The sequence below is a fragment of the Chionomys nivalis genome, chromosome 6 (assembly GCF_950005125.1).
Source record: "Chionomys nivalis chromosome 6, mChiNiv1.1, whole genome shotgun sequence".
NCBI lineage: Eukaryota > Metazoa > Chordata > Mammalia > Rodentia > Cricetidae > Chionomys > Chionomys nivalis.
Window position 1 is genome coordinate 101195544 of NC_080091.1, and position 15855 is coordinate 101211398.

General features: G+C 42.7%; 1 protein-coding gene across 19 annotated transcripts in view; it reads left to right on the top strand.

Annotated features, from left to right (window-relative positions):
- Window positions 1-15304, top strand: part of Znf644 (zinc finger protein 644) — a 71341-nt gene extending 56037 nt beyond the window's left edge. For 14 of the 19 annotated variants that reach the window (XM_057771987.1, XM_057771984.1, XM_057771985.1 and 11 more), the window contains 3 exons: window positions 1226-1348; window positions 12515-12617; window positions 13707-15304. In XM_057771987.1, coding sequence (XP_057627970.1) covers window positions 1226-1348; window positions 12515-12617; window positions 13707-13899 — 419 coding nt within the window. In that variant the 3' untranslated portion in view covers window positions 13900-15304. The remainder of the gene's footprint in view (window positions 1-1225; window positions 1349-12514; window positions 12618-13706) is intronic. The other 5 variants (XM_057772002.1, XM_057771998.1, XM_057772000.1 and 2 more) reach the window with 1 other exon arrangement.
- Window positions 15305-15855: the final 551 nt, after the last annotated feature.

Sequence of the window (15855 nt, forward strand, 5' to 3'; positions counted from 1 at the left end):
ATGAACAAAATTTGCGTGGCCTTTGGAATTTACAGTTGTGTTTTTCTGCAGCAGAGCAGGTGCCTCTGTCAGTGCTGGTGTGCCAAGTTTCTGTTGAAGGGATATTTTGAATGTATTGGGAAAGGATGTGTCTGGTTTACACTCAGACACTAGAAGGGTGTTTTGGGTTTATTTGTTTTGAAGTTAAGAGTGTTGAAAGGTTTGTGTATGTGAGTCCCAGTTGACGTGTCTTAGCTAATAGAAATTGGCCCGTGGATTAGTAAAGAATCAAAGTACTGTAATTCTGATTCACCTCTTGGCAAGCACTAAATATCTCTAATATTTGTATTGTAATTTTGATTTAGGGGAATATTAATAGCCTGAAACAATGCTTTCTCTGATGCAGGATTCTGGATAGTAGACTGCTTTATTCCAAGTAAAGAGTCTTTCAAAGGCCGTAGTTTTCTCCTTTTAAGAAGGATGAAGCACAGAGAGCATGTTAGTTGTGTTCACCGTGATACAGAATTTCTTGTGACCGCCATGATAGTGTCGGTGACACCTACTGAAGTGAGGGTTGTCTGAAAAGTTTAGAGTTTCTTATTTTTTCAACGTTTCCTTTCCTGTGGTGGTATTGACTTATTGATCGTTTATTTAGCACAAAGATTTTAGCAAAAAACTTTAAATCATTGACTTGGCATTATTGATTGAGCATTCAGATTAATGAACATAAAATGCCCTGAATAAAATGTTGTGTCTAACAGCTCTTCAGCGGTGTGTTCTACCACCTCCTCTCCAGCCTTCATTGGAAAGATGAATTTAGTCGTGCCTTGTGGGCACAACACTTTGATTACCACTTTGTCCACTAGACTTTGTCATTCTCTGTTGCTGTATTGTAAGCTTTGAACTTTCCCAGCAGAGCTATGCTGTTCACATCACAAGATTGAATTATTGTAGGCTTCAGAAATGATCTACGTAACACAGACATCTGCCAGAAAGTGACAGTGGGTGTTTCCTGAGGAGCTCAGAGGTCAGGCCGCCTTCTACCTTTCCAAGGAGCACGGCCCAGCTCTGAATACTAACTGCCAACTGCTCACCCTTAACTCCCTTCTTTAATTCAAGCTAAGCCAACTCAACGAGCGCTTTAAAAATCATCTTTATTGTGGTGCTTTTCTACACACATTAAGCTAAGAGAATTTCCCTTTTTGAAGTGAGAACTGGATTATAGTTTTTTTTTTTTGAAGGATAGGTGTGCCTGTGAAGCTTAGGACATGTGTGCATTGCAATACGACGTCTACAAGTGCTGTTAGCCTGTCCAGCCACTTCCACGCTTGTGCACGAAGGAAGAGTGCTGCCCTTGTGACGGGCACAGGTATGTGTGAACAGACATCAATGCATCTGCCTGGTGCAGTGCTCTGGTGCCAATGTTAGACGGTAGCTGGAGCCCCCCTGGTAAGCAACGCTTGAACACGCACTGAAGTGATGAGTTTTCATCTGGCTCATGCTGATTGGTTAGGAGAAAATAACCCATCGGAGGTGAACTTTGTCTCTATTAATTCTGTTCTTTTAAAAACTATACTATTTTTTTTATTTCCAAATTTATTTTTTTATTAATAGATTTTAATAAAGACACCTCTTTGGTTAAAAAGTATGAAAAAGACAATAGTGCTACTTTGGAAAAGATGCTTTAATAGGAAAGGAATTCACAGTGAAATTTCAAATATGTAGAATAATTCATTAGTGTATAGATTGAATCTTCAAGGGGGAAAGTCTTAAGAATATTTTCCCTTTAGTGCCCCTCACCTTCATTTAGGATTCCTAAACCTAGATGTAAATAGAAGTGTTAAGGTACACATTTCTGTGCTAGTTTTGGTTGGCTGGTCCAGCTTTGTCAGCAATCTCTGTACTGATGCTTGTGAGCATGTCGGCTTACCTACTCATAGTGCATTTCTCACACCTTGGAAATGCTTTGCTCTTTGCTTTGTACTCCTTCAAACTGCCCGCTTTAGCAAATACCATTTCTTTCAAGTCTTAAAATATACTTTTTTCTATTAAGATCCTTTCCTAATCTTCTCTAAGTTCTCTTGCTCTTCTGCTTCTCTGAGTAGTTGTTGGCCCAGCTTCTCGTTCCTCCTCATGTTCTACAGGTTACATCTATGGCCTTGCTGTGTGCTGTGTCTATTCTTGGTCTATGCTATCTGTCTTCTGCTTCTTCACTCTATTTCTTGACTTTATCTGCAGACGGCGGAGCACTGTCTGTCTGAAAAGGAGAAGAACTGCCAGCTTTAGTTTACTGTTCAGAGCTTGGCTGTGAGGGTTCAGTTCTCACGCAGCTGCACTTTGATCATGCACTTGTAGACACTGAAGACGGGAGGCGGTAAGAGTGGGAAGTCACTGTCAGTATCACTGCTGTGCCCTCCCAAGCATGGCACATGGGGACAGCCTGTGCGATGGTCTAGGCTTTCTTCCTGTTGTAGCCGGAGTCATCTGTCCACACTTGGAGAGTTACTCATAGCACAGCTGGGGTTCAGACCAAGACTGCCCTACATAGGCTGTCCCCAGGCGCTATTCTCTGCTATATATAAGAAGTCTTTCTGTTGGATAATTCCAAAATGAAAGCGGATTTAAAGTGGAGAACATTTTAGTGGAGTCTAGATATGAGTCTAATTAGAAACAAGGACCCAGTTTTCTAAAGTGACCAGCCCACCGTAATTAAGAAATGAGAAAAAGGTTTTCAACATTAGTTCGTTGTCAAGTACCTACTTTTCAAAAAATAAAGACTTTATTTTTCAAATGATCTATTTTTAGAGTGCAATTGTAGGTTGCATGTTATGAATGGGTATTTTGCCTGTTTTCAGCTTTAGTGATATAGTACTCTTACAAGTGCCAGTGAACTCAGCCAGGTGCTGAATGGGCTCCTAAACCGTTGGGAAAGTCACTCCTGTGCTCTGAGAATGCTGTCGGAGTGCTTTCTCCTATGACACTGTCATTCCGTCCTGTCGAGTAGAAGCAGAGTGTTGATCTTCAAACTATTTAAAGCAACTCTCACTCAAAGGCAGAAACCTTGGTAATTCTCTCGATGGGATTGGCTTTGAAATGAGTTTTTGGGTGGGTCCTTGGCGACAGCAGCCCTTGGAGAACAGTGTGCACCGCATAGCGCCTGCCGTAGGGGCACAGGAGTCCAGCATTCAGGTGATGAGAGCCTGCTGTTCAGGTGATAGAGCCTGCCATAGGGACACAGGGAGCCAGCGTTCAGGTGATAGAGCCTGCCATAGGGGCACAGGGGGCCAGCGTTCAGGTGATAGAGCCTGCCGTAGGGACACAGGGGGCCAGCGTTCAGGTGATAGAGCCTGCCGTAGGGGCACAGGGGGCCAGCATTCAGGTGATAGAGCCTGCCGTAGGGGCACAGGAGTCCAGCGTTCAGGTGACAGAGCCTGCTGTTCAGGTGATAGAGCCTGCCTTACGGGCACAGGAGTCCAGTGTTCAGGTGACAGAGCCTGCTGTTCAGGTGATAGAGCCTGCCGTAGGGGCACAGGGGGCCAGTGTTCAGGTGGTTTGCCTAGCGCAGGTCACCTTTTGAGCAGACCTAGGAAGGAAGGGGGCTGGTTTGATTCCTACGTCCCTGCATGAACACGAAAAGAGCACAGGGGATATTCTGACTTGTCCACAAGACAGTTTCCATATTTTCTTAGCTGTAACTTGCCTCAGTTATGAGGTAGATGGGATAAAAAGAAAAACGTATCTGTGTTTATGTGGCTGTAATGTGTTATTTATTCAAACAAGAAAGTGAATGGTTCTGGTTGAGTACATTTTCTGAGATTACTTCCTTAGTGCCTAACTTGACTTGTCTTCCCCCAGCCATTTGGTTGTTATTTTCGCCTTGTGAAACAGATGGAGAAATGTAGGTAGCCTTGTGCCCATTTAGCATAACCTATAAAGGAACCGAGAAACTGTGCAAGGAAAGGCGTGGGCAGTTTGCCCGCTACACCCAAAGATGCTGGCTGATTCCTCACTGATTCGGCAAGCATCCCCTCAACTTCTGCTGTGGTCTAAGCTTTGTGCTAGACACTACAGAGTCAAGAGTCAGAAACACGTACATGGGCATCCGATCCTAAGATAGGCAGACCCGCGAGGCAAGGCGGATGAGCTGTGAAGCACTGGGCAAGCACAGAGGCAAGAACGCGCTGTAGCGAGTTTACTAGGAACCACCCGCGAGCCTCTTACAGAATTGGTTCCAGGTTTGGCTCATTAGGTGCTGGCATTGGAATCCAGTGTTTTTTGCATGCTAAGAACATGTACCAAAAAGGAGCCACACCCCATCCCAGCATGTGTCAGTTTGATGTTAGCCTCACGGAGAGCAAGTGTAAAAGGAAAGGTAGGGTCTGGAGAGGAAAGGAACCGTACTTGGAAAAGGAGGGGTAATGTGGGAAGTCTGAGGTAGTTCCTAGAAGTCCTGGGAGGTAGGGAGTTAGATCTAGTACTGATCTGTATGGTTGAGATCAGTAGAGGACATCGGAAACTAATGAGTGCTGGGGCAGACTAGTGAGGCTAACCCTTCTCTGTGTGTTGAGACAGGGTCTCTATGTAGGTCTTGCTCTCCTGGGACACATTTTGTAGATTAGACAACCTGCAACTGAGATCTGCCTGCCTCTGCCTCTGAGTACTGGGATTAAAGGTTGGGTTCAAAATCCCTTTCATAGATACTTTTTAAAAGCATTTATCTGATGCTTTGGAAAACACTTTTTAAATAAAAGATTTGGTTAGGGAGAGGAAAAATTCATTTTACAAGTCATATGCTAGAGTAATGAATGACACAGGAAGGTGAGGTGGGGACACAGACAGACGGCCAGTGTGAGGGGAGCCTGGCAGATTTGTTAGAAGGGGCAAGAGGCAGGGGCCTACAGATGCCCCCTGGACGGCTGCCCTCGGTCACTCGTCCAGCAATTCCTCCTCACCTAGCTGTCTAGGTGATACCTCTGCAGATGAAACGCCTGAGTTTATTAGGTTTTGTGGTTTTTTTTTTGGTTTTTTTTTTTTTTTTTTTTTTTTGGTTTTTCCAAGACAGAGAAACCCTGTAGCTTTGGTGCCTGTCCGGGAACTAACTCTTGTAGACCAGGCTGGCCTTGAACTCACAGAGATCCGCCTGCCTCCGCCTCCCAGTGCTGGGATTAAAGGCGTGTGCCACCACTGCCCAGCTAGGTTTTGTTTTTGTTTTGTTTTGTTTTGCTTGTCCTTGGTTACAAAGTTTAATTCTGTTGATTGTGCTTTGCCAGCCTGGAGCCAGGCTTGTCAGTTTCTAGTATCCTGCTATCCCTACTTACTAATTTTTTAGGATTTGCTTTTTATGTTAATAATTTTTAATGTGTCCAAAATATCTTCAGTTGTGTTCTCTGAGCCTGCTGTGATTTCTCGTCTAACATGAATTTTTGAATGTTTATGATCTGGATTATGGTTACAGAATATGTTGTTAGCCAGAACTAAATGTAGGCGTTCTGCCATAGTTGACCTTATATGGTATATACAGGATGGGGATTATCCTGGTTAGTTTTTTTCTTTTTGTCAGCTTGAGACAAGCTACAACCATTCGAGAAGAGGGAACCTCAATTAAGAACCTAGATTGGCCTATGGTGGATTTTTTTTGTTCAGTTTTTCTTTCTGATTAATGTAGGAAGGTCTCAGCCCATTGTGGGTGGTGCTACCTTTGGGCCCATGGTCCGGGTGGTATAAAGAAGCTGTATATTTAGCTTCGTGGCCACAGGAGGTATGAGGAGCAGGCCAGTAAGCAGCTTTCCGGGCTCCTGCTTCAGTTCCTGCCCCACACGCCTTCAGTGAAGACCCGAGAGTTGGAAGACAAAACGAACCCTCCTCCCCGAGTTGCTTTTTGTCATGGTGTTTCCTCACAGCGACAGAGCCCCCAAGACAGGCGTAATACGAGTGCGCTCTAACTGCCTCTTGTGAGAGTGGGCCAAGAGCGGGCTTATTGGGGTTCCTTCCTCGCTTACTCAGGCGCAGAGTAGGATATGCTGTTTCCTTGTTCTGTGTAGAAGTTGAGGAATAACGCGAATTCTTGCTGTCCAGTGTTGTATGGATGTGTAACACACACAGAGAATCTCAGCTAGAAGATGCCCTGGAAGAAAATGATCTGGTGAGCACCATGTCTGCTTTTAGTTCTGAACTTTGTTGGAATATATAGTCTCAAAAAATGATTAAAAGCCAGACTGGTCTGTCTTCCTGAAGCTGAAGGTGACTATGGGGAAGGTAACTGGACTTTGTTGTTCGTCTGTGTAATCGTCCCTCAGGTGATGTCTCAGAAATACAGAGGCCTGTGGAGGGCAGGAGTCTGGTTCAGATGCTGAAGTGACTCACAGATTCATTACTGTGTGTTTTAATGTTTGTTCTGTGTTTTATGCATGTCTGAGTTTAAGAGGAGTAACTCCTCTTCTTGACAAACACTTGCTTTGCTGAATAAAACAGCATGGAACCCAACTCACTTTAGACAATTTTAACTTTGTTTCCTTGTTATCACAGAGAAGTAATATCTGCTGTCCTATTGTGTTCATGTCTGGGTCTTCCTCCTGTGCCTGGCTGTAGCTGAGCATTGAAGCAGTTGGGAGGGGCATCTACAACTGTGCTGGTTTTTCTTCTCCATATAGACTCAAGTGTAATTAAAGGCTCCTTTCCACATTGTTTGCATATCCCCTCTTCCAGGTGAGATAGTAAAATGTTTCCAGGTACATTTACCCCTCCCTGATTGTTTATTTTGATTTGGGGTCAATTACTCATAGTCCCAGCACCACTATGGAACTAGGTATTCAGGACAGGACACTGAGTGCATTTGTATGGCCCCATGCAAAATAAATATGTAGTAGCCTTTGTTTGAAAATTATTAAAAATTTCAAGACTGTAGTAACAGAATGAAACCCAAGTGTGGAGCCCTACGCAGCTGCACATCTATGCACACAGAAAGCTTAAGTGAAAAACAGATTCGTTTTTAAAGCAAAAGATCCCCTGCTTCCCTTAATTTCTTCAAAAATAACCCCAAGCCTAGTTCTTTTTCTGTTGAAACTGAGAAAGAGAAAATGCTTGTGTGCACAATTTTGTATATGGTTGAGTCTATGAGCCTTGGAGGATTAGAGGCAGTATTTAGAGTTGAGTTTTTTTCTCAGACTCACACTTGAATATCCTTGGGACGTGGGTCCTCTTCCCACCTCAGCTGCCACCAGCGCCGTCCCCATCAGCTTTTCAGTGGTGCCGGCCAGAATGGTGGCTTACCAGTGGGCGACAATTTAATTCCTGCCTTTTTTTCCAAATAAACCTGTAGTTGCTTTTGCTTTCCCACATTGAACATGTTAACCGCTTCTATTTGGTGTCTGTATAATGTGACCATTAGGCTTCACCGTAACCCAGGGCTGTATCATTTGAAGATCCCCCATAAAACTTGGGCTGAAATTTAATTACTATTGTAACTATAAGATGTGTAGCTTTAAGAGGTCTTTAAGCTTTAAAATGGCCTAAGCAGGCCGTCAAGGCTGACCCCTCATGCAGGCCTTACTAATGCAGGGAGGAGGCTAGCTACTGAAGGGCTGGTTTCTCTAGGAAGAACGGCTTGTCCAGTTTCCTCTGCTCCCCCACCCCCTCACTCTTCTGGTGCCATGATGCAGTCAGTTCAACACAAAGGCCCTCACTCACCAGGCTCCAGAATTATGAGTGTATTTACTTGGAGAGTTAAGTTGTTGTCAAGAAGTAGGACTGTTAGAAGCACCACCTTTGGAGCTACAGGATCGGTGGAGGCAAGAAGATTTAAGTGAGTGTGCTACAAAAAAAGCTTGGGCTGCTATGTGCAGAACATTGAGTAATTCTGGTGTGGGATCGGAAGAAAGCTATAGATTCCTTAAGTGGTTGTGATTGGAATAGTGGTAGAAATGTGGACAGAAAAGGCCACTCTGTTAATGCTCAGACAAAAATGAGGAACAAGAGTAAAGGTCATCCTTGTTACATTGTTATATTGTTGTGAAGAATTGGGCAGAATTGTGTGGAACACGGAATGGAGGAGTGGGCTATCTGGGGCGTAACATTTCCTGACAGCAAAGCATTGGGTAGCTGAGTGTTCGCCTTAGCTGCTGTCAGCTGCCAGAGGACAACTGTTGCCAGGAGCTGCAGCTTACTGTAACGAAAGTGAGGCCCAAGTCAGGCTGATGATGGACAGAGTGAGGAAGGTGTTCAGGAGAGAAGCCTAAATGTGTAAGAGTTTCAGCTGTGAGGGAGTCAGTATGGTAAGGACCGAGGGCTTGTGGGACTGTGGCAGCTTTGGCTTAAGTGACTATGTGATCTAGCAGACCCACTTAAGAAGATACAAGTGGGAAGCCTGTGCTGTTTCCAGGTGATGTTAAATCTCCAAGCCCCAGAACCTAGGAACAGCAGGAGCATGGCTTCCTTTCATGGGGGCTGAACAGTGAGTCCCCACCAGGGTAGCTGTGGGCTGTGAGAGTCAGAGTCCTCTAGGACCCTGCAGTGGGAGCCCCCAGCATGTGACACAAGCCTGGGACAAGTACAGGCACAGGACTAGCACCTAAGAGCAGAAGATTGCTCTGCCCGGATCCGCAAAGCTGTAGGGGAGGGCAGCCCAAGAGCCGCCTTGGTGCTTTTCTTAGTAGCTTTTACAGTTACATAGGACAAGTTTCTTCTTTGTTCTTGTCTTTTGAAATGGGAATGTCTGTCTTATTATTGAAGACCAGATGCTTAAGAGATGATCAGAAGCTACAAGTCTCTGTCCTCACGAATGGGCTGATGCTGTACTTTACAAATGGACTGGTTAGCATAGGAATGGTAAGAATGAGTTTACCCAGTGTTCTCTTGGTTTTCTGAGCACATACCCATCTGCCTGCCATGTTATTGTTGAGCAGGAAGGCCCTCGCCACAGTGGATGCCACACTCCTGCCTCTAGGACTGTGAGCCAATCACTTCTCTTGTTTCCATTCACCCGGTCTACGGTGTTCTGTTCCAGCAGCAGACAGCACACTGAGACACATAGACAGACCAGTCGTCAGTCAGAGAAGGAGCAGATGGGGCAGGGATGACTGAGTGCAATTGAAATGTTAGTGGTGAACATTAGTTTAGCCACGATGTACTTGTTGGCCACAGAAGCTTCAGGTAACACCGAATAAATCCTCGTCCTCTGGAGTCATTTGTATAATGAAGAAAAGAAAATTTTCTTGGAAAAATTACTGTATACAATGAACAGAACAATGGAAAAAGCAAAAGATTTTATATAATTACGTCAGTACCAAAAGTGACTTCTTTTTCTTCTGTGTATAAAATGAAATAATTGTTCTGAAAACGGGCTTGTCTCTGGACTGTGTGTCATCTAATGGTGTGCTTGTTGTCATCTGTTTTGTGCTTTGGACTGTATTTTCATAACACTGGGGTCTTTTGGGTTTTTTCTATATTTAGTAAAAACATAGCTGTTTTACTAAAAAGTTAGGTTGTCGAGCCTTTGTATATGTCCTTGTAGCTCAGTTCACTGTCTTTGTGAGTAATTTTGCAGGAACAAGTGTCCTTCTTCCACATACTCAGATAACCTGAGTTAAAAAGATTTCTAAGCAGTCTTTTGGATGAGTCTGGTTCCCTGCACATTTTCTGCAGTCTGAGCAGGCACGTGAGGGCCTGTGTGGCCAGGTCTGCTTCTGTGCTCCTGCAGCAGCAGTGTTCTGTGACAGACACGCATGGGTGCTGTCCTTTGCTCTCCACGGAACATTCTGTGTAAGTTGTCTTTGATGCAGCAGTGCTGTGTGGATGTCCTTGTGCACGTGTTCCTATTACTCAGCTGTTTACAGAGTTTTATAAATGTGTGGCCTACATTACAGGGGCAGTTGTGTGCTCAATGTGCTCATTTCACTTACTAAACAATGCTTTTGGGAACCAAGGAATTTTCAAATAATGAAGATGTTAAGACATTTTAGACTTTCAGATTTTGTTGCCCGGGGTGTGAGATTTAAAATATCTTAATCTTAAGCTTATAAGGACTCCTAACACAAGAACATCTGTAACCTGACTTGGAAAACTAGTTACCAGAAATTACCAGCTGCACAGTGATGGTCGCCCAGTGTTCTGATGTCATGCCACCTCCAAATATCAGTGCTGAAGTTTGGCTTCATTTACAACCTTAGATATTGTCATTCATAAAACACCTTCTGAGAGTATGTACATACAGCATCAAAATTCAGAAAATATTGTTCTTCTTCATTTAAGTAAAATATCTTAGAGATGCTGGCTGTTCAGTTTCCGGGTGTCACAGCATGTCTGAGGAACTGAGTTTGGGAGCTTGCCACACATTCCTTGACTTCCTTTGACCGTTCACAGTCTTGGATGTTTTGCAGGGGTCATTATAATACATCCTGTTTGTGTCCTGCAGTCATTTATCTGCCTTCTACAAGGACTTGTGAATAGAGTATGGCAAGTTTGAAAGACTGTAACTAAAGCTAAACCTTGTGTCCTACATCACAGAGGCAGACGTCACATGTCTCATAGGTGAAGGGAGCAGCTGACAGCTAGAAGTTCTCCGAATTCTACTTCCCGAGTGCACATGACTGTAGCAGCTCTGGGAAAGAAGTGTGCGGTGTTTGGCTCATTCCTACTAGGTCTGGTGAAGACCTTTGGTGAATACCAAAGCCAGTGCAGAGCCCTTGGTTGCCACCGCATGTGTAGACGAGGGTGAGGTGGCATCAGAGCGGAGCGCTGCCCAGACTGCTTTGTGGCCTCCTCTGGATGCCAACGGTTAAATTGCCGGACTTTGCTTTGTTTTTGGTCCAGAGCATTTGAGTCCCTGCTGAGTATCAGACTCTCATCTCAAATAACTGAGGAGAATCTTAAAAGAATTTTCTAGAGCTGGGTTATTTAGCTTTGAATTAGATATTCTTCAATGCCTGACTTTCTAATCGTTCTTTGTTTACTGGTGTCTTGTTTTAATAATAAATAGAAAAAAACCATGAGTCTTGGATTTTACTTTAAAGTAGACAAGAGGCAAAAAGTTGGAAATTGTGACTGAGATTTAGGTTCCTACAGTTTTTAGTTTGCCGTGTGCATTTCGGCTGCCATGAGGAACTGTGGTCTCTGGTGTTGTGATGGCAGCACCTGTTCTCTTGAAGAGCCCACTTCACAGGCTCGTTGAGCAGCCCGCCCTGTTTCCTTAGAAGAACGAAGGCCATCTGAGTGGTGCTGTCTTCTGTTACGCTTGGACCCCTAGAGATGAACTCTCTCTCTTCCTGCTATTGCCAAGCAGCACCCGCACTTCCCATCATCCCTTTGTCCAAAGGAACATTGTAGCTCTGCCCAAAGACTGTAGAGCATTGTGTCCTATCTGTTCAACTGATGAAAATCTCTTCTTCTATTGACTCATACCTTTGAAGTAAATAATTAAAGGGAAAGATTAAGTAATGGAAAAATGTCAAAACTAGCCTACAATTTTGCCTACCCTTAAAAAAAGTATTTTCTTAAATCACATTTTTAAAATAAACTCCTGGAGAAAACATGGGATGAGAACTGTAAAGAATAGTGGGCGCCAAACACTGAATCCACTGTGAGCTCAGAGAACAGATCTGTAGTGGGCGCCAAACACCGAATCCACCGTGAGCTCAGATAACAGATCTGTAGTTGGCGCCAAACACTGAATCCACTCTGAGCTCAGAGAACAGATTTGTAGTGGGCGCCAAACACTGAATCCACTGTGAGCTCAGAGAACAGATCTGTAGTGGGCGCCAAACACTGAATCCACTGTGAGCTCAGAGAACAGATTTGTAGTGGGCAACAAACACTGAATCCAGCGTGAACTCAGAGAACAGATTTGTAGTGGGCGCCAAACACTAAATCCGCTGTGAGCTCAGAGAACAGATCTGTAGTTGGCGCCAAACACTGAATCCAGCGCGAGCTCAGAGAACAGATTTGTAGTGGGCAACAAACACTGAATCCACTGTGAGCTCAGAACAGATTTGTAGCTATTTTCTAATAAAATTCACATTTGTATGATTGTACATGTAGTATAAGTTGAGTTTAAAAATGAAAACTGAGCTATGTTTGCTCTTGAATTTCACAGAAACTGACTTTTCATTGAGCTTTCTGTTACACTGTGACATTCCATTGCTCAGTTTGCTAGATCTATTTAATCGATTAGTAATAAAATGCTAATTTAATCGGTTAACATTAAAAAGTTGTAATTTTCCTGGAAAAAAAGATGTTTAAAATTATGTGTGATCAAAAGTAAAGATTCCCATTATTGCTATTATTGACCTGCTGAGCTTCTGGTTCTTCAGCCACATTTTCTCCATTCTGTGCGCGTGGAGAGCTGTATCTGGAAAGCGTCACAGAGCACATGTGCAGATGAGATGCCGCTGTGGGGGCGAGGCCCCATGAGTTAGCGCATGCCCTGCAAATGGGGAATGGAGCACAGACTTCTCTGATGGGGCGTAGGTGGCGCAGTCTCTCTGTTGCATAAGTGTGCTTTAAACATACGGGGAATGTTAAGTTTTTTTCTTCTTTTGTTTAGCCTTAGATTGTAAACAAAAGAAGTCCAGGTCAAGATCTGGAAGCAAGAAGAAGATGCTGACATTGCCTCATGGTGCTGACGAGGTCTACATTCTCCGATGCAGGTATTTGTCTCGTCCCTTTAGGTTTTCTTTGAGACACAGTAACTATTTTAGTTGGCAGTTTTATTTTTTGGCATACTGAACAATATATATATATATATAAATTAGGATTTTGCAGAGGTAGAATCTTATTTCATCATATACTTAGGTTTGCTTCAACAACATGTAAGATTGGGTTTGTATATCAGCCAGATGCCTGTAATTTATAGAAGTGGTCTATTAGTTGTGCTTTATATATTTGATCAGTTTAGTTTGGATTGTTTCTACTGTCTTTAAGTTCCTGCTTGTTGAAAACACATTTTCTTTTCCTCCTTCCGTGCACCTTCATGAATGCATGTTTGGATGCATGTGTGGATGCAGTGCCCTTCTGCACTGGAGAGACACTTCGGAGTAATTCCCGTGGATGAATTTAGATGGTAGAGAAGAGTTTAGTGGGGCAGGAGAAGTGGCTCAACAGCCAAGAGCACTGGCTGCTCTTCCAGAGGACCCGTGCTTGGCTCTCAGCACCCACATGGGTCAGGCATGGCACTCCAGGCTCAGGGCCCTGTACCCTTTAGGCACATGGCGCACAAGCTTAGAGGCCGACGAAATATCAGTGCACCTAGATTGCTTTTTAAGAAACCTATTTACTTAATTTTAACTCAGATAATATTACAACCACTACAAAAATTAAGGACATTTACTAAAGCTGTTAATAAAGGTGTAAATTGAGTCTACTTAATTCAAACCAGTGGTTTCAACCTTCCTAATTCTGTGACCCTTTAATAATAGAACTTAAATGTTGTGGTGACCCTCCCCCTACCATACAATTATTTTCATTGCTACTTCCCAACGACAGTATTGTAATTGTAGTGTTATAAACTGTAATGTAAGATCTGATGCATAGGACAGTCTTAGGCGGCACCTGTGGAAGGGCCATCCGACCGTCAAGGGGTTGCGACCCACGGGTTGAGAACCCTTGATTTATTAAACAAGTGCTCTGTGTAGTGTACGATGAGATTCGTTTCCTGCATTAGGGGCTTTCTGTGAACTAGTTTTAAATAGAATTAGTTATATGAAAAGAACTACCATTATCCGCTTCTTCTTTTGTAGGTTTTGTGGCCTAGTCTTTCGGGGACCATTGTCTGTTCAGGAAGACTGGATCAAGCACTTACAACGACACATTGTAAACGCTAATATTCCACGGACTGGAGCTGGCATGGTGGAAGTCACGTCACTACTTAAAAAGCCTGCCTCCATTACAGAAGCCTCGTTCTCTTTACTGATGGCAGAAGCAGCTTCATAGAACCAGGAGTCCTTTTCAATAGCAAATTTAATTGGATGTAAATTTAAATTTTTTTTTTTTGTAAGCCACATCCATTTATAAATGCTAAAGTAGGAACAGTGGGGGACATGAATACAGGACATCAGAGCATCTGAGTACTTGAGACAGTGAGTAGCCTATATATATATTTTATATAGGGTGGAATAATGTGTTTTTAAGGGTTACTGAGTTTCGTTGGCTGAGTTTACTCAAAGATCTTACATTTGAGAGCCATTTGTAAAGTGTTGCACATGAATTTACAGACAGACTTACTGACAGTTACGTTCTCTGCAGTGTTACCAGAATCAAGACTGTTTTTTCCCCACACTTATATAGAAAACTAAGATATTATATTTTGTTGGTATGTATTTAGTGTTTTGTATAATACCAGGAACTGCTAACTAAATTTACTCAACTTAGGGCATTAAATATCATGTACTTCATAGTTTGAGACTGTTCACCCGGATAGGGCAGAGAACTATCTGTCTGGATGTGTAAGTGTTTTTTTTAAATCACATGGAATGGTTTTTGTTTTTGTTTTTTTTTTATACTAAAAAGTTGGAGGGAGATTTGTCTAAACAAGTATTTCTAAAAGAACTATGTACATAGTCCTGGAAATTCCCTGCAGTGAGGAAGCTGTCTTCCTCCAGTCGCATTTCTCAGACAATGAAGTGGTGCGTCCATGCTACCTCCTACTTTGTCAACAAAGATGCTATTACCCTTTCCATCTTTGTATCATAGTAGATTTTACAAATCCAATGTTCTTTATTGCAAGACATACTTTTGTTAACAGACTTGTTTCTTTGTAATGTTTTACGTACAGTTTGACATGCTTACAGGACAGGGTTGTCTCTTTATTTAACATTGTAGAAATGTAATTAATAAACAAGGCTCACTACACAATTTAGAATAGACTTTCTCATTTATATTATCTTCCAAATTTGATCAGTTAGCAAAACTATTAATACACAAAATATTTCTACATATGATGAGAATGTTTACAATTTCAATCTTAGAGCTTGTTTTGGATGTGATTATATGTATGAAAATTGTGTAACACTATGCTCATGCTAAGGACCGACATGGAATACTGAAATAAATGTGCTGTGAGGAGTGGAGAAACCGTGCAGGTGTCTTGGTCGTGATGACTCGCAAACCCTTCCACAAGCAGCTTTGTTCCTGTGTTCGAGAATTAGCAATCCTTCGTGTGCAAGCACCCATTCCGCAATATTTCATGTAGTTACTAATATCGGTCAACCAAGGATATGGATATGCATTGATACTTTTCTTCATTTGTAAAGAACGTTAAAACAGTTCCAACAATGGGGTAGAGTATATACATACATCACCGCCAGTGAAATGACTTTCTATGGTATATCTCCTTACCAAAAATCGCTAAATAAAAAGACTTCAAGAAGTGTAATGCCTCAAACACGAAGCATTTCTCATCTTTTATCATGGGACGTAGTCCCTGAGGTTGTTTCATTTATTTAGATTTTTTATATTCACCATGTTACTTTGCTTTTCTAGAAACACTACATTGGTCAATATGAGATATATATATATATATATATATATATATATATATATATATGTTATTAAACTCTTAATACAGGGCCATTTAATGTTTAGAATTACATCACATTCCATTACTTTTGACTGAAAGTTTACCAAGTCTGGGTTAGTATGGATTACCTCTCCTAGAGATGTCTGTCATGTTGAGTTTCCGTGAAATTTCAGTCTGGGTCTGTCCTGTTGTCTGCTCACTTGATGGAGAAAATCTCACTCATTTCCCTGGGCTGGCATTGAGCTCAGCACCCTCCCAGCTCAGCCTCTGGCCTGGCTGGGACCACACCAGTGTGGCACTGTGCCTGGCTCAATACAGTTTTTGAAATCGAACCATATGCTAACAAAGCAAGTAGAATTCTCAAGTTTAGC